The sequence below is a fragment of the Vulpes vulpes genome, chromosome 4 (genome assembly GCF_048418805.1).
Source record: "Vulpes vulpes isolate BD-2025 chromosome 4, VulVul3, whole genome shotgun sequence".
Classification (NCBI taxonomy): Eukaryota; Metazoa; Chordata; class Mammalia; order Carnivora; family Canidae; genus Vulpes; species Vulpes vulpes.
In genome coordinates, this window is record NC_132783.1 from 118,215,216 (window position 1) to 118,234,431 (window position 19,216).

The 19,216-nt window shown below is 35.1% G+C and overlaps 1 protein-coding gene across 6 annotated transcripts in view; it reads left to right on the forward strand.

The window, feature by feature from the left end:
• CSNK1A1 (casein kinase 1 alpha 1) overlaps window positions 1-16,566 on the forward strand; it is a 49,730-nt gene extending 33,164 nt beyond the window's left edge. For 2 of the 6 annotated variants that reach the window (XR_012001239.1, XR_012001240.1), the window contains 6 exons: window positions 693-832; window positions 1,894-1,972; window positions 3,097-3,171; window positions 6,030-6,136; window positions 6,970-11,075; window positions 11,800-16,566. Coding sequence is in view for 4 of the 6 variants with exons in the window: in XM_026008865.2 (XP_025864650.1) it covers window positions 693-832; window positions 1,894-1,972; window positions 3,097-3,171; window positions 6,030-6,136; window positions 6,970-7,118; window positions 14,087-14,094 (558 nt within the window). In the remaining 2 variants the exon portion in view is untranslated. The remainder of the gene's footprint in view (window positions 1-692; window positions 833-1,893; window positions 1,973-3,096; window positions 3,172-6,029; window positions 6,137-6,969; window positions 11,076-11,799) is intronic. The other 4 variants (XM_026008865.2, XM_026008842.2, XM_026008858.2 and 1 more) reach the window with 2 other exon arrangements.
• Window positions 16,567-19,216: the final 2,650 nt, after the last annotated feature.

Here is a 19,216-nt window from a genome sequence, read left to right on the forward strand (position 1 = left end):
CCTTTAAACTGCTAGTTGTGTTATCATGGTGTAAATAAACACTAAGTTTTTTGTTTTTTTTTTAAGATTTTTGATCAACTTGTATTTCCCAGTAGTTTAACCTGATATGTGGATAAATGTCAGTGGGAAGTAATAGACTGTAATGCATGCTTTTTAAAAAAAATCCTTATTTTTTCATAAAAATCTTGGTTTTGTTGTCAATATCAAACTTTCAGGGTTGTCTTATTTTAGATAATGAACATTCTGTTGGCATACTGATGAAGAATGGCCTTTGTAAAATGGAAGAATTCCAGATAGTTTAGTTTTTGAAACCTCATGCTTGTTTACCAACAATAACAGGATGTCAGATTTCATCATGGCACACAGCACACTTGTCAACTCTACTATCAAGCATGTATATATTTCTTCACTGCTTTACTAAAGACAGGCTCCTTAGTATATAGTAAACTGGGCCTGTGAAATTGGTTCAGCTAACAAGGATCAACCACTTAACTGTATTTTTTTTAACTTGATTTATTGATGAGGACTAGTAGAAGCTTATTGGAATGTTAAGTTTGTTCATTATCTTTTTTGCTTATGATACTTTATTTTAATCTAATTGAACAAGATGGTATAGATGCTGTGTAATGAATAGGAAGCAATTCAATTGAGCAAGGTTGGAAACCTAATATCTTCTTTATTTTCTTTTAAAGTTATTCCTTATTGATTTTGGTTTGGCCAAAAAGTACAGAGACAACAGGACAAGGCAACACATACCATACAGAGAAGATAAAAATCTCACTGGCACTGCCCGATATGCTAGCATCAATGCACATCTTGGTATTGAACAGAGGTAAGTTTGAAAAATGAATGTATTTATCAGATCCATAGCAAAAGTCACTAAAGGGTTTTTGAAATGTTTTAGCTAATTTCTTATGATACCTAACTATGTCTCTTGGCTGAGGATGTGAAGGACGCTTGTTAATCCTTTTACCTGTTGGCTTTAGTCAGAGCTGAGAAGCCAATTAAATGAGAGACCTTTTGTTTTCTTTGTTTTAAGGTTGCCTCTCAGGGAGAAAATACTGCATGGTGGAAAGGTTAGCATAAATGCAGTTTTATCTTGGTGTTTATTTTTTTTTTTCAGCTGAATACAGTACTTTATTTCTTAAAGCTAATCTTGGACATTTTATATTTTAGCAATAGAAGTTAAGTTTTGGAGGAGAATGTATTACTTATAAGGAAAATGTTGTCTGAGTCCTGATGGACCAAAAGGGGGGTTGGTAGGCCATCTCATGTTCTCTTTTACTCCTACACAAATTAATAGGATCTGGTTTAAGGTAAACATTGTCATGATCTCTGTGCTTTTTCTAGGTTCCACCCCCCCCACCCCCCACCCCCCACCCCCCGGCTTTTTGTCTTCCCTTCATCTTTTGTCAGTCAGTTTTTGCTCCTTAAAAGAAGCATAGAAATGATAAATGATGTTTCCAGGTTAGGGAACTTCAAGAGAAGAATTTTGAGCTTTAGAAATATTCAGTGTATGTATGTGAATATATTCATATAGAAGTTTAATTAGCTTTAAAATATTGATTTATTTCATCATCCCTCAAGTTATTTTTTATAACCTCCTACTTTGTTCTTTCATTTTCATTAACCTCATTTGGAAAGTTGTTTAGCTAAATCCTTTTTGCTTTTTAAAATTTAAATTGCACAAATGTGTTGTAGATTTTTTTATAATTTTATATTCTGGGAGTAAATTTTATTTACATGCAACTCATTATGAACTTTTATTTTAAGCACCTTTATCACAAACCACCAAATTGGCTCTTTCTCCTCACTTAGGAAAACTTGTGTGCTTACCTTTTCTTCACGTTTTCCATAATAATTCCAGCTCATAAATTACATTTTCTTTTCTAGTCGCCGAGATGACATGGAATCATTAGGATATGTTTTGATGTATTTTAATAGAACCAGCCTGCCATGGCAAGGACTAAAGGTAAATGAGACTTCTGTTAACAGTTTTCTGTTTCATTTTAAGAATAAAAATACATAGGGACGCCTGGGTGGCTCAGCGGTTGAGCATCTGCTTTCAGCCCAGGGCATGGTCCTGGAGTCCTAGGATCAAGTCCCACAACGGGATCCTCTTCTCTGCTTCTCTGTCTGCCTATGTCTCTGCCTCTCTCTCTGTCTGTCTCTTGTGAATAAATAAACAAAATCTTTATAATAATAAAAAAAAAAGAATAAAAATACATGTTGGAGATAAGATTCCCTTTCAAAAATGAGGCTTATTTTTACCTTTTATTGGAAAAATAAAATCTGATCATTTTAGCAAGAATTAAGTTAATGGAATCCCATAGTTAGGCCTGAAGAACAATTTTCCTCTGGACAGTAAGCAGGTACCCACCGGTAACCAGTAACTTTAATCTGAATGGAAATTGACATGGGCCAGTTAAAGCTGGAGACTTTCTAATTTTGATGTGTTGCCAGTATGTTGAAAATGTATATTTTTTTTGTGTAGTAAAACTGGCTGATCTAGTATAATTATCCTAACATTTGTTTCTATTAATTAGGAGTATCACCTTGACTTTTTTTTTGAGTGTCTTAATTATAACTCACTGTGTCCTGGAATTCTAATGGTTTATTTTGCCACTTTATTAGTACTTTTAAGGAAAATGATCCTTGTATTTATTGAGCATTTATGAACTAGACCATTTGGTCAGTGCTTATGTGGATAGCTCTATCCAATATGACTTTTACATTGGAAAAACATTTTGACTTCACTTACTAACGTTACTAAATGATGGACCCTTATTTTGGTATTGCTCTGTTTATATTTTTGCCCTTGTGTTAAATATGAAAACTTCAGATTTGACTTCACTCATTTTTCTTAAATCATATTCCTATTAAGACTTACCTTTTCCTAACAGCTAAAAACTCCTCTAAAAAGCTAATTGTTTAGGGGAGAGAATTTTTGGCATATTATATACTTTGGTGTCTTTTTTATTCTAGGATTATTTCTCTTGAATTGCAAGTTTACATTTCTGTCTGGTGGGTTATACTAGTAAGGTTCTTCTCAGTAGTATTGAATATGTCATCTGGTTTGATTCTTATTTTCCCCAGGCTGCAACAAAAAAACAAAAATATGAAAAGATTAGTGAAAAGAAGATGTCCACTCCTGTTGAAGTTTTATGTAAGGTAAGTGTGCATGATGGCTTTTCTTTTTTTTTGTTTTAATACAATAATAATCCAAGAACTCTGAAACTTAAACATCTCATTAGGTAGTTAGCTATTTATCATTTTAAATGTTCATTTTGATAATTCTGAGTATTTTTGAGAGTGGCTTGAACATATGGGTCATTTTATTTTAAGATTTTATTTATCTAAGAAAGAGTACACGCATATGAGGGGATGGGCAGAGGGAAAAGGAGAAGCAGACTCCTTGCTGAGCAAGGAACCAGATGCAGGACTCATCTGGGATGATGACCTTGTGCCGTAGGCAGATGCTTAACTGAGCTAGTTAGGTGCCCCCATACGAGTCATTTTAAATAAACGTTTTATGTTTCTGGTTTGTTTGGGCCCTATAATTAATCAGTTAAAATTTTAAGAAAGAAGAAGGCAGGTAAAGTTTTCTAGTGGAACCTCATCAATTTGTGACAAAATTAGGAAATAATTCTCTTTATCCCTAAACTGGTGCCAGTAAAGAAAGGATATCAACCGTTGGCAGGGACATCAAGGAGTAGAAAAACAAAGGCAGATCATAGCAATCCAAAATAGCCAGTGTTTAACAATATAGATGACAATTTGAGTCAGGCTTATTCCCCTAAAATCTCAAACTTTGTTGAGAAGCCTATAAGTTGAGAATGGAAAAATAGCTCTGACGTGATGGATAACCATGATCTCTTTATAGGAAGAACATGGTCATCTTGAGGCAATTGGATAACTCAGATTATTAGTAGACAGTATATAATTTATATAGTTGGGTGTTAGAAGGAGAAAGTCAACGTGGAGTTGAAATAGTACTTTGTGGAAGGGGGAGAGGTAATGTTTTTATGTCTCCCTGTCCACAGTTTTGCTTTTCCTTTCTCTAGATCTATAGTAAAGGAAGGGTTGGGGTCAGTGGTGAGATACTATATTTTTTTCTGAGACTCTTTGGGATTTATTCTAAATTATAAAATACATTTTAGGTCCGTGAATAAAATGTTCATGTATTATGGTACACCCAAATAACTCCAAAATCTGTATACTTCAGGAAGCAAAACATTTTCTATACACTACTTTATCTGTGCAACACGATGATGCATTTGGCTTACTGGAAAAGTCAGCCATTTTTACAGGAAAAGAAAGGGTTACATTGTCTGCTCCTGGGCTGTCTCTAATTTTGATCTAGAAATAACTAGGTTGTTCTGGATTGGCCACACATAATTGACCAAGGGTACAGTGAACACAGAATGTTAGTATTGCTGTGAAGTAGTGAGATTGTTTTCAGTCTTGTGGTCCACTGGTAACTCCTTAATTCATATCTAACACGATATTGGTAGTTTTCTTTTAAGATTTTACCTGTTTTCATAAAGTAGCAATGCATGAAGAAAACTGTTGGACTTATAGTTGTGGTGGTTTAGCACCATTTGTAAATACATGTAAAAAGCAAGTTTATTTGGTATATGGTGCTCACCATTAACACAGACATGAATGTATATTAAAAATTTTAAAGTCATGTTAAGAGTTTCAATAAACAATGTACAATATATCTATCACTTAAAAGGTTTCAGCTGTCCACTCCTCAACAGTGAAGTAACATAAGAATGAAATCTGTTTATATCAATACAGCCAATAAAATTAAATGTTGCAAGTATGTCCATTCTATCTCACCTTAACCTCCCGCTGGGGAGAAGTTTCTCAAAATTGGAAGGTTGTGGAAAGAGATGGTCTCTTTTAACTTAGAAACCTTTCACATTCACATATACTCAAGGCAGGGGTTTAGGGATTTTTGTTTTAATTTTCATTTCTACATTCCTGGTGGCAAAATCTTTTTGGTGATAAATATCTATAGGCTTAAAGATTTTTTTTTTTTTTTTAAGATACTATTTATTCATGAGAGAGATACGAAGAGAGAGGCAGAGACACAGGCAGAGGGAGAAGCAGGCTTCATGCAGGAAGCCCAATGTGGGATTCAATCTTGGGACTCTGGGATCACGCCCTGAGCCAAAGGCAGATGCTCAACCGCTGAGCCACCCAGGCATCCCTTAAAGATGTTTTCTATACATTTTTGAGAATCTTTCCTAAGAAACTGAGCATGGAAAAAGTTTATGGCCACAGATGTACTTATTAGTATTGTTTATGAAAATTTTAATACCTAAATGTCTAGTTATAGGGAACAAGTTAATTATGATGTATTCACTGGTGTGGATATTATGCAACCATTCAGAAGCTTATGAACAGGTTGGAAATAACAGAATGATAATTGCAATAAAATGTTAGTGGAAAAACAGTATGTTATGTATGTTATATCATCACAGTTACGGAAAAAAGAAAAGGCAAACCCAGTCTGTTCCTAGGATAAAGCATTGGGTTGATTTATATCACAACATTGGTTGCTTTGTATGTTTGTACTCTTAGTGATTTTACTTTTCTGTTTATATAGGTATACAGTTATCCAAAAAGAGGTAATTTGAGAGGGAGAAAGTGCCAGTTCACTGTCCTATTGTGGTAGAGGAGGATATTGGCCTCCATTCTTCCATTTGTTCAGTGTTGCCATTGAATTATTAGACACTGAAAAATAATAAGTGGGATACCCAAATTATTTAAGAACATTATACTGTAGGGAAAGGATCCATGTTTACTTTGCCAGTATTACAAGATTTACATGATGAGGTGGTCAGAATGATGAAATTGTGTTAAATTTATGGGGATACCAAGTCATATTGTAGTAAGTTTAGTTCTTGATCTTATGGCCAAGTAGTGAAACACTCCTCAAAAACAAATTTTACTTGTATTTAGATACATTTTTTTTGTCTTAAATTTTGTTCTTTGTGTTTTAACTCTTGAACTTGTAGGGGTTTCCTGCAGAATTTGCCATGTACTTAAACTATTGTCGTGGGCTACGCTTTGAGGAAGCCCCGGATTACATGTATCTGAGGCAGCTATTCCGCATTCTTTTCAGGTTAGTTTTTAAGGTGTTTTTAAGACTATAGATTCCAGTGAGGGAAATGAGTTAAATCCATCCAACACATCTGTTCTGACAAGTGGAAAATTAACATGAGTTTAACAACCCTATGAATAAAATTTTAAGAAACTGAGGTGCTTTTTTTTTTTTTTTTTTTTTGACATCTTTCCATTTGTGGTGCAGATGTACCTGAAATTATTTTAGTTTCGAATAAGAAACAGTTGACTCAAACTCAAAGTAGAATCTAACTTTTCATGATAATTGCAATTCATATTAGATACAGAAGTGATTATTGGGGGCCCTTGAAATTTTCCAACTTTGCTACCGAACCCTACTTAATATCAAAACTAACAGCAATTAAAATAGAGTTACGGGGTCTATGATTGTGTGGAGGCAGGCCTCAGACTCTAGGGTTCACTAGGTGCAACCTAGAATTGGTCTTGAGTGGAGGGGGGAAATAAAGTACATGTGGCTGGAAATTTTAGTTGGAAAAGAATAAGAGTTGAGGGTAATCCTCTAACCCCAGAAAAATCTTCTTTCTAAGCTACCAACATACACATATCTCCCACAAGCTTACATTCTTATACTTACTGTGATTTGTTCTTAGAAGGTACCTCTTACTCAGATGGTTCTCTAGATAATTGACAGCTTGACTCCATGTTTTTGTTGTTCACTCTGCCTTTTATTCCCACCCCGCTGCCTCTTTGAAGAAAGTAATAAAGGCGGCTTCTTTTTGTTAAAAAATGCCTTTACTGACTTGAAAGCTCATTAGAGTGTTTAGCGAGACTCTATTATTAAAGGATTAACATATATCATTTTATATTTTCCAGGACCCTGAACCACCAATATGACTACACATTTGATTGGACAATGTTAAAGCAGAAAGCAGCACAGCAGGCAGCCTCTTCAAGTGGGCAGGGTCAGCAGGCCCAAACCCCCACAGGCAAGCAAACTGACAAAACCAAGAGTAACATGAAAGGTTAGTAGCCAAGAACCAAGTGACGTTACAGGGAACAAATTGAGCACAAAATTGGGTAATTCATTCATTGCTAACAGTGTTAGATCAAGGAGGTGGTTTTAAAATACATAAAAATTTGGCTCTGTGTTTTTAAAAAAAGACGTCCTTGGAAAATTTGACTACTAACTTTAAACCCAAATGTCCTTGTTCATATATATATGTATATGTATTTGTATATACATATATGTGTGTATATATATTATATCATTTCTCTTGGGATTTTGGGTCATTTTTAACAACTGCATCTTTTTTACTCATTCATTAACCCTTTCCAAAACACATTTGGTGTTGGGAATATGCTATAATCAATCAATCCAAAATCCTAGACCTAACACTTGTTGATTTTTAATAATGAATCTGGTTGGCCATGGTATTTTGACTTTCTTCCAGACTAACAGTGTTAAGAATTTTTTTCTGCATGTTAATGCTTTAGCATTTAAAATGGAAAATTGTGAACATGATCTAATTTTCAGAGGTGAGTCTGGCATTGCCCCCAAAGTGTCTATCTTCTCAGTTGCAGAGCATCTCATTTGCGCTCTTAAAAGCTCAAATAACTGAAAAGCTCGACACGTCTTTCCTAGTCAAAAAACCAGGTCTTTCTTAGTTGCTGTTTACATAAGGTTCTTAATTTCAAAACAATTTTTTTGTTTTGGGCTTTATTTTATAACATCTTGCAAATATTCAGGGTCTGGGAGTTCATTGTGGAATTGAATTCTGCAGTTAGGCTTCGCGAATTGAAAAAACTGGGGCAAATGCCATTGAACTGGTAGTCTGTTTCTTTTCTGTCTCTGGCACTCCTAGTGCTACTAAGGAGTAGAACTGTTAGGGCACAGTTCCATTCTTGTCACTGTTGCCATACAGTTCGACTCCTGTGTTTCGTGGTTTTGTTTGTTTTTCTTTCCCCCCTTTCTGGGGCTTATTACCTCCTGATACTTGACTAGTTTCTGGAAGTGGTGGGCAGGTAAGGTTTGGTCTTTGGCTTCTAATTATTTAATTTCTGAACAACTGCTTTAGTCTGAACTTAGTCTTCTTTGGTCTATTTTTTTGGAATTGTATTTAAACAATTTTGTGATTTAAAAATAGACTCTAATCTGAGGATACTTTTCAAGAAATAGAATTCATTGATGTCATCCTCATCCCAGCAGCTCATCTATTAGGAATGAAGTTGAGATTCTTCTCTTTCACGTTTCTGTATTTGGGAAGGATTCACAGTTGAAGACTTAATGTAATGGGGGTTCTTAGATGATGACATTTCAGCTCAGGATAGCAAACACTAATGGTTGCCTTTGCATCTCAGTTGGGACTTAATTGTCCCTTTGAGTGTTTTAATCATTGTATGACTAATCGCAGTGTCAACCTCTTAATGAAGTAGGTTTACTAGCTAGTGTCGCTGAGAAATGATCCTACCAGTGTAATGTTTTAGACTTAGGACTTGTTATACCTGGTATCTATAGGATATTTACTTTTTTTCATAAAATGAAACCAATTTTTGCCTAAAGCTAGCTGGGATAATAGGATCATCACGAGTTGCATTTTCTAGAACTAAAATTAGATTGAAATCTCATCTGACCTAGAACATTTCACTTCAGGCATTCAGCAGCTTTCAGAAAGAATTCCCTTATTTTGAATTAGTTCCATTGTTAGTTTACTGTTTGTCTCTTTCTCAATAAACAAGCAGAATTTTTGTCCTGCCTTATTTAGGTCTTAAAGATGAGAAGTTGGATCCACGGAGTTAGTGTGTTTCCTTGGAAAGAAATTGTAAATTAAGTTTAATCCTTAATTTTGTATTGTAACTATTTTTCATAAAAGCAACTTTAAAATCTTATAAAATTTTTACGGTGCTTGGCTGGCTCAATTAGTATAGCATATGACTCTTGATCTCAAGGTCATGAGTTGGAGCTCTACATTGAAGGTAGAATATATTTTAGAACAAGAAAGTCTCATAGAATTTTCATAGCAGTGTTAGACAAGGCTTATACAAATTATCACATAAACACCAACTTGTAAAATTTTGAAAAATTTGACTTTCCATAAAATGTTATCACTTACCTTTGTGATAACCTTCAGAGAAACATTTTAAGGTGATATATTTTGATTCCAAGTGAAATGTTGCTTGCTACTAAAATGTTCCATATTGTAGAATACGAACAACAAAATTGTATTTGATCTTTGACTTCTTGAAAACATTAATTTTGGGTATAGAGCCCCAAACCGATCTCACATGATATCTCTTATGTATAAAGCTATGGAAGTATATCAAGTTTGAGGGTGGCATGAAAATAAATAGTTTGAGCCTATTTTCCTGGCCCAAACCCCATTATCCAGACTATCAAGAAATCTTGAAGTCTGGAGTTGAAGTCTGGAATGAAGATAGTCACTTTAGGTTACTTATTTACTGATTTCAATCTCTTAAGTATTAAGAGTGTTTTAAAAAGCATACCATCTTAGGGTCCATTACAATAGTTTTTTATTCAAGGAAGAGCCCATGCAACTCAACTATTTGCTGATTCCAAGAAATCCTTTCAGTGATGATAACATCATAGTATTAAAATTTTAGAAGATGCTTTTTAAATACAGCATCTCAGTTTTCATTCACAGAGTTACACTCTTCAGAGGTTTTCCACAGCAGAGAATACAGTTTCTTAAATGAGTCTTCAGCGAGTAAAGCTGTATATTGCAGGAATATGTTCCTGGAAAAATCCCTCAAATGGTGCTCTTGACTAATAACATATTTTGCATTATTATTTTTATTTTTGAAAAATCTATATCAAATGTTTCTGTGGAAAAGTATAAATTGTTTCAGCAGTTGGTTAAGAATTTTCGTTAAGAGATTCTAAAGTCTGCCTTACTCTTATTTCAAAACAGTAAGCTGACTTACTCAGCTAAGATGGGCTTCTTCTATGTATTAGACTTCTAATTAATTTTCTAAAGAAAAGATCTTTTGAAATATTCCATTCCAAAACCCATCAAAAGAGTATGAAACAAGGCATTTCTCATAAAGCCCACCACAGTGGCTAATTTTCAGTGTTCATGTGCCACAAGATTATAATTACTGTTTTGTACATGTTAAGGAGAAAAATAAAAGATTCATATCTGAGGCACTTTCAAATTCATTTCACTTCCTTTTCTTCAACTATATGTGATTATCACAAAAGTACTCATCAAGACATTTAAGAAGTACTAAAGGAAAAGGAAATATTTTTAGGACATTCAGAATCCAGTTAAGTTCACCATTTCTTTGAGGTCAGAGAAGGGGAGAATTCCGGAAGGTAGTGAAGCCAAAGTTGGATCCTTACATAATTCTTTTCTCATTATCTTTATCCATCTGTTCACTACTCCTGCCAGTGATACTAAACATAGTTTTATCATCGTGTATGTGGATGTCAAATTGTTGACAAAAGATAGATTTTTCCATCACATTCTCCTACAATGCCCATGGTCTTCCTTGAGTTACCTTCCAGTATTTACTGGGATTCATCTACCATTTATGTTTAGCTTAACTTTTTCTGACTTCACCAACTGCTGCTAGGAACGTGGCTGGTCACTCAGCAACGTAACCCAAATCACAGGGGAAGACCTTGAAATATCTGGAGACTGATCTCTGAATACACTCAATCTAAAGAAGTGCCAGGGAGCTACATCTGCTTGCTGAAATTTTTGTCAGCTTTTTTCACTATGGACAGTACAACTGGAGAGAAGAGCTCAGTAATCCAACAAGAAATGAAGAGGAGTGTGCAAGAGTTGATTTGTGGTGATCTGAAGCCTACATCTCCAAGGCTTGCTGGACCGATCAAACTTCAACTTGTCAGATTGGATGGATAGGATACCACATCAGTTAGAAGACAGAAGAGTAGAGTGTTGCTGTGACTCAGTATATGCAGACCATCTACCAATTGGGGAAGGAATCCATTGTAACAGGTATTTTAAAGTTCAACAACCTCAGAATTCTCTATTAGGGAAGACAAAAGAAATCAGATCATTAGTCTTTTTTTTTTTTTTTTTTAATACAGTTTTGGGGTAATGTGTACTTTGTATACTTAAGATGTCATTTATTTGTAGTGATAAAAATAAAATTATTTTCTTTCCCAATTTCTAATACATTTTTTTTAGTTTTTTAGTTAGGAAAAGTTATTATAGTTTTTGTTTTTCTTCTTTAACTTTTATAGTGTCAGTCTGATTCAAAATTGTCCAAGCTTGATCTGATTTTTTGTGCAACCAAAAATTCCACACAAGCATGTTATAGAAAAGTTGACTCATATAAATGGCATTGCATTGTGAAGATTAATATTGTCTTCAAACTATTTTTTAAAAGTTCTGTCATCTGTGAAAGGATCCAAAAATTTCAAAAGCCCATCAAGCCATACTATTATATAAATAGCCCTTTGAACTAATTTGTGGTTCTGTTTAAAAAAGAAAGTCAAGGACATATGAAGTGAATTCATAAGAAAGAGCTAATATATACTATTCAGATTTTGGAGTAAGGGGTAGAATCTCATTAGTTAAATACACATAAACATTTTTTTTCCTTTTGCAGATTTGAAAAGAAACTTAAATGTAGCTATTATAATTCAGTGGTCCCAATGATTGTCCAACCCTGTTTTAACTTTGTTTTTTCCTCTTTTTTTTTTTTTTTTTTTTTTAGGAACAAAGGGATCCATTCCTTATTTTAACTGTTGTTGCAGTGAAGATGGGTTTTGGGACTTTTAGAAGCCAGAAGCCAGGAGAAGACTACCCAAACTACAAGATGAAAACCAAGGACTCATGCACGCTGGGGAAAAAGAATGCTTAGCATTCGAAGATTGAATGCTGAATTACCTGCTAAATGCTCCCATTGAGATTTTTCTTTTAACTTCAGTAACATCTTAGAACAATTCACTGGAGAAGCATTGATCCCTGGATGCACACATATCCTACCACTGGCCAACCTGAAGAGTTATATCTGGATGTGACTGCTCTATTCTACCAGGAATATTTTTAGGCTAGCCATTGTCTGATCCCTAAGCAATTGTAATCATTAATTGACCCAGTAATTTCTCAAATACCAGATTAAAAGAACAGATAAATTCTTATTTAGGTATAATTTTTATTCCTATTAGAGACCCCAAATTTTCTAATATTTTGGTTGACATGACTTACGTTTTCTTTTTAGTCAGTGACACTGGTTTCTATTTTAAGGCTGATTTGTATATTCAACATAGTGATTAAATTACTCCATATATTGTAACTGCATAGCAAGCTATGATAAACTGTTTTAGTAGTTGTGTAAATGTTTTTCTTTATCATATTTAAGTATAATTCCAGGACTTCAAATGCTCATCAGGGTAAGGGTCATTTCTGTTTAGCTAATTCATAGTGTTAATCTGCTTTATGATACTCTGTATTTTAACATTGGAATTAGGTTACAGAATATGGTCTTATTTTAAAATTTAATTCATTGCTTTGACAGCCGTTTCTTTTTATACTTACCTTGGTATTTCTGTTTAGTAATACACACCAAATACTCCTGTAGTGAAGTACATTTTCAGAAAGTTTCATTGTTTTGTTTTTCATTTTTGGCATTTGCTTTATGAATTTTAATACTTGGGCAGGCAACAAAGGTCTATTGTGTGCCTACTCTGTTAGTAATGTAGAGAGAGAAAGAAGTATATGACACTTACTTGTTTGTCCTCAGGTCTCAAGCACAATATATTTTTAAATGGATGAAGATGACTTTCTGTTCTCAAATGGAAAAGCTCCTAGTTAACAGGTTGAGACAGTATTAACCAACAAATGATCTATAAATATTTGGCATTATTCTGGGGGAAAATGGGGGCATATATACGTGCTAAGTAAATTATAGAAGCATATTATTTGTCCCACAAAGCCCATTGGAGATGGCCCAACAAATGTTTGAGAAGCACAAAAACGGGAGAAGTTTATGATTAACAAAAATGTGATTTCAGTGCTAAAGAAGTGAGAGATCGGAGTGGGCTAGAAAGAGTTATTTATAATGAGTCTGCAGGGGGTGGTGAACCAAGGGACATGGGCACCTCAAAGAATGGCTGTTGGTGAGAAGAGGGTACTAATGGGATTCTCATGTTATTGTTGAAAAGTAGGCTTATTTCCTTTCTGCCTCTAGCCATATATAAAGCTTGTAGGTAATAGAGATCAGCATTTCCTTTAGTGGTCTTTAACCACAGATGGAACATGCAGCTATTACTACCTAAAGCTGTTTTCTATTCAAACCTGCCTGGATGTGGAAGTCTTAAAAGTCTAATTGTGGGGGAGGAGGGTAGTATGTGTAGGGTGGGAAGTAAAGGCTTCAGTTGTTTATATTTTCAGATCTGGAGCAAAACCTTTCCCTTTTAATGTAATTGATGAAAGTAAAAATTTTTGAAAGGTATATGGTTTCTGTATAAAAATCATATACATAGCAGTTTTGTGTTCTATGGAATAATTCAGTTATCTTTTGAATACATTCGTTGTTAAAGCTTACTGTTACTTACATGCATCAGAAATGTGCAGAGAGGTTCCTGCACACAGTATGGTTAAAATGTATATACTTTGTAGTTTTTAAGGCAAAGCAATCTGTTTTTCATTCAATAGATATTAGAACACATAGTATGTTCTAGGTACTAGAGAAATAAAAGTAAACAAAACAGGCTCATTGGAACCACCAGTAATTCTGTAGCTTGAGAATTGTGTGCTGACTGGGAAGAATGATACAGCTCCTACCTAAAAGCATCCAGAAAAAGGTTTTTTGTTGTTCTAAAAATCGAGCTAGTCATTTTCAAATAGATGAAAATAACACGAATCACCATTCTCAAGTAATTATTAGCTCAATTTCATCCAATTTCCCAAATTTGGGTGTAGGGTTTTTTTTTTTTTTTAAATCTTTTTTAACTTGGAATTTTAATTATTTTTTCTGTTCTGATTTTTTTTTTTAACAGGTTTCTAAGCATGAATCGAGGAACAGAAGAAGCAGAGCAGATGATCGGAGCAGCATTTGTTTCTCCCCAATTCTAGGAATTTTAGTTCATATGTACACTAGCCAGTGGTTGTGAACAACCATTTACTTGGTGTAAAGAACTTAATTTCAGTATAAACTGGCTCTGGGCAGCATTGGTGATGCCGTGTCCTGAGTTGTAGCCGCTGTAATTGTGAATATTAACTGAGATAGTGAAACATGGTGTCCAGTTTTCTATTGCATTTTTTCAAGTGGAAAAGTTAACTAAATGGTTGACACACACAAATTGGTGGAGAAATTGTGCATATGCCAATTTTTTGTTAAAATCTTTTATTTTGAACTATACTGCTTTGAGATCTCATTTCAGAAGAACGGCATGAACAGTCTTCAGCCACAGTTGTGATGGTTGTAAATGCTCACAATTGTGCATTCTTAGGGTTTATCCATCCCTGGGGTTTGCAAGTTGTTCACTTAAAACATTCTTAAAATGGTTGGCTTCTTGTTTGCAAGCCAGCTGATATGGTAGCAACCAAAGATTCCAGTGTTTGAGCATACGAAAGACTCTGCCTGCTTACCTGTGCTAGAAATAACAGCATCTAAAGTGAAGACTTAAGAAAAACTTAGTGACTACTAGATTATCCTTAGGACTCTGCATTAACTCTATAATGTTCTTGGTATTAAAAAAAAAGCATATTTGTCACAGAAGTTTAGTTAACATCTTACAACTGAACATGTATGTATGTTGCTTAGATAAATGTAATCACTGTAAACATCTATATGATCTGGGATTTTGTTTTTATTTTGAAATGGGAGCTTTTTGTTTACAAGTTCATTAAAAACTAAAAACTGTTTCTGTAAGGAAATGAGATTTTTTTTAACAACAAAAATGCCTTGCTGACTCACTATGAAATCAAAATCTCCCCAATTTTTTAATAGACTACTTCAAGCCATTTGTTACATACTATTCCTTTGCAAATCATTTTAGATTTAGTGTTATAACTTTTCCTCAGATTTTTTTATTTAAAAAAATTATTCTTTCGTCTGAAGGGGAAAGGCATTCTTTTATTTTTCCTTTTTTAATGACTTGCAGGCACAATACCTAGTAGCTGCAGCTGCCAGGACTTGGTGTTGTAATTCCTGCAGCCTCAGACTACACAGCTGGACTGATTTTGAATAAGAATGAAAGCGTTAAAGGGTTTAACTACCATTTGTAGTTTTTCTTTAAATTCCTTGTTAATTGGAGTTGAGCAGATTGATTCTTAACCTTGGAGAGCATCCCACCAGGTGAGGTTCATATGATTGCTGACCCTCCCTTTGCCCCTATTTTCCCTCAGTTATCTGTGCTTCCTCTCAATCTTAAATGCACTCATTTCTTGCCTCTTTCTGACCCAAGAGAAAGAAAAGCTTGACAGTAATTCTTTAAATAGTGTAATTTATTCATTTGTAGATTAAAAGAACTTTTGTCTGAAAATGCTGACAGGACCTGTTGTGTAAATGTAGGTATTTTGTAAAAATAACCTTGAAACTGTACATTGACACATATTTGGTCGGATTGTGTCAGGCTTAATTTGTTTTATTTCTTTTTTCTTTCTTAAAACTACTTTAGCAATAATCCCATGAGTACCACGTTCTGCTATTAAAGATCTCTTAGCACCATCACATGCAGAAATCTTAATGAGTGCAAACTTTTGAGGTAGGCAGCTTACTTGTTTCTTTTCTGTCCACCATGTCAGTTAAGGTATTTGTTTCTTGACTAATAAACCCTTTGATACTTTTAGCCAGAAATCAGTCTCATAAAGCTATTTTTGAGTATAGTTTGTGTAAAATAAAAATGTTTAGCTTTGGTAATAACTTTTCCAAGCTGAACTCCCTCTAGCAAGATATTTTTCAGTGCTTTTATTTACTATGCACTTAGACTATGCACTTTTTCTGAAATATTTTTGTAACACTTAACTTTTTTGTATTTTTGCCATTTGAAAAGGTTGTGGTGTAGTTGGTCTGTAATTAAGTTGCAGATTTAAAACTGCTGTTAGCTTTGTAAATCAAAATATAGGTGTTTTTGTCCTGGTATATCTTCATTCCATCTGCAGCTGGAGCTGGAATCCCATTGATCTTCTAGCTACCATTCATTTTCTTCACAGTTCACAAAAGAAGAATGTGAAATTCAGTGAATGCTGTTACTAATCCTGTCGGGAGATGAATCTCATTTCACCAAAATTAAATTATGTTTTTCCACTAAAATGATGATACAAGTTGAAGACACATCACTCTGAAATTGGAAGACCTCACCACTTAAGGCTCCGCAGTGGCTTACCCAGCTGAACTCTAGGTTACTACTCTACTTTGTTCACCCATTGGGGGGTGCAGTTTTTTTTAAATGTTGGGAGATGGCCATTCTAACTACTGTTGAATGTCTCTGTTTTGGGAAGGTATAACAAGAAAATAAAAAAGAATATATATGAAGGGAGAGACTGGTTATCTCCTCCCATATGGTTGTGCTCCTGCTCCTATGGCCTACAAGTGACATTTTGGAGGTTTGCGTTTACTACTATTTTCCATCAACAACTAGCAAGAGATTTTCCTATTTCTACTAGTCCTTGCAACACTATTAAAATGTTTCAAGCAGAGAATACTGTAATGATTATAAACTTAATTCCATTGTAATAAAAATACCAAACAAGATTTTAGAACCCAAGTCAATAAGTTAGTGTTCCCTAACATTTGCTGAAATACAGAGAATGGGTTCTTTAACTTAAGTAGAATGAACTGTGGGTCTTCTAAGAAGGGTGCCCCAGACTCCCAGCTCCAGAAAATTCAGTCCCTTTAGAGACTCTTCCTGAGAGAAATGGATATGTATCAATATTTTAGGATTTCTCTGTTTTTAATATGAATAACCATGTAATAAAAATGTAAGTAAGTCTTTATGAGGTGTAGCAGTCTCAGAAACAATTCATCTCAGATATGCTGTCCCCTTTTAAATGGCCAAAGATGGTGATGAATCAAGAGTAAGTCGATCTAACCAGGTTGTGTATCACCAAACGGTACATTGTTGCAATGAAATGACTTTTTTCTTAAATGACTTGTTAGATCAGTTTTGAGAACATAGGCAAAAGGCAAAAGTAATGAAAATGTTGAGCAATAGGGGAACTATTAGACTAGCTGTCCAAGGCATGTTTTAGGTTGTGGTCAAACGACATTGTGGACCCACCATAACTAGAATGCACGATGAGAAGGAAAACTCTGCAAGTTGGAGAGACCTGGGAATTCACACTTCATTCTGTTGTTTTGGTCCCTGTTCTTTTTCAGCCTGGCAGGGTGAATTGGTTCATTTGACCTTTTGCCTTTACCATACCAGATCCCTCAAAGACGTTTTTTTGTTTTGTTTTTGTTTTTGAGGAATGGCTCCTATTGGCTACTATGAAGACATGTTTGTGATGGTGATGATTTAAGTACTGGGAAAGGTTCTCTGGTGTCAGTACTACCCTAGACCTGAGCCAGAACACCTGACTCCCTAAATGACTTCTGGATGGGTAGAAGAGTAAGGTAGAGATGGATAGAGTGTTTAAATGATCAGTAGGTTAGATCCACATCCTTCATACCGAGGAAGCCAACCAGAGTATGTATGAGTTCTGGTTAGTCGTCTGATACTCAAATTGAGGATTTCTTACATCACATGGCCATTTTATCACTCCAGTCATGTTTTGTTTTTATAGGTACGTATTTGGTTGCAGAAGGATTTGAAGAAATGAACTGAATTATTTTGACATCAGTGCACATTCCAAATTGATTTTAGACTGTCAGTAGCTGTGCAGCTACCGGGAGTTCAGAAGTGACCAAAACCCTTTCAACAGCTCAATGTAACCATTGCTGTAAGAATAAGCTTTTAGGTGCTATGAGAGCACCCAGCAGGGACAAACGGTCCTAGAGTTTAAGGTTTTAAAAATGGAAGTGTAGACAAATGTGGGAGCAGATCAATAGTGAGCAGTAAATGAAAACTGAAAGAAGTATGGAAGGTAGAGAACAGGTGTAGGACCATAAAGGGAAGTTAAAAATCAAGTGCTCTTTGGAAGGATCACAAAGTACTCGAGGGATCTAATGGAGGTGGGCAACACATGTGAGCTGTAGGGAGACCAGGGCCATTCCATGAAAGCAAAAGGGTGTGGAAAACCAGTGAATAGGAAACCAGTATTTTCAGTTACTATCCCCAAAACTACCTTCACCTGTAGCAAAATTTAGGTGTTTATATATACATTTCTTTGATGCCATTAAAGGTTTATTTCATTTTTTTAAAATTTTTATTTATTTATTTATGATAGTCGCACAGAGAGAGAGAGGCAGAAACACAGGCAGAGGGAGAAGCAGGCTCCATGCACTGGGAGCCCGATGTGGGACTCGATCCCGGGTCTCCAGGATCGCGCCCTGGGCCAAAGGCAGGCACTAAACCGCTGCGCCACCCAGGGATCCCCCTAAAGGTTTATTTCAGAGTGAGAAGTAGGGGTAGAGGGAGAGAGTCTCAAGCAGACTCCAACTGAGTAAGGAACCTGATGTGGGCCTTGATAGGATTCAAATCAGGACCAGAACTGAAACCCAGAGTCAGACACTTAAACCCTTGCACCACCCAGGCACCTCTTTGATACCAATAAAGAGGTTATAGGGACACCTGGCTGGCTCAGTAGAGCATGCCTCTTGATCTCCAGGTTGTGAAGTTCAGCCCCATCTTGGGTGTAAATCCTTAAGAAAGCTGTGAAGTACAGATTGTTTTAGCTTTATTTTTGAATTAAAATTGTGCCTTTTCGTTGATTTAAAATCATGAGTTGTACATTTATCTACTAAGTATCATGGTTCAAACCTTAACAAGGCCAGAGCTAGGTCATCTCCGTGAACTGAGTCAATATCTGCAGAAATTGTCTGCATTTTATATAAGCCTTTAGTTTACAAGGTTCTTATTAAGCTTTTAATTTTTGTTACTTTGGTATAAGACTAGTAAAATGAGTCCCACTGCTCAACCGATTGAACAGTTTACATTTTGCCCCTTTATTTTTTTGCACATCTCTTTAAAGCGTGCATTGAACATTTTTATTTTTATTTATCTTCTTTATTAGAGCATGAGGGG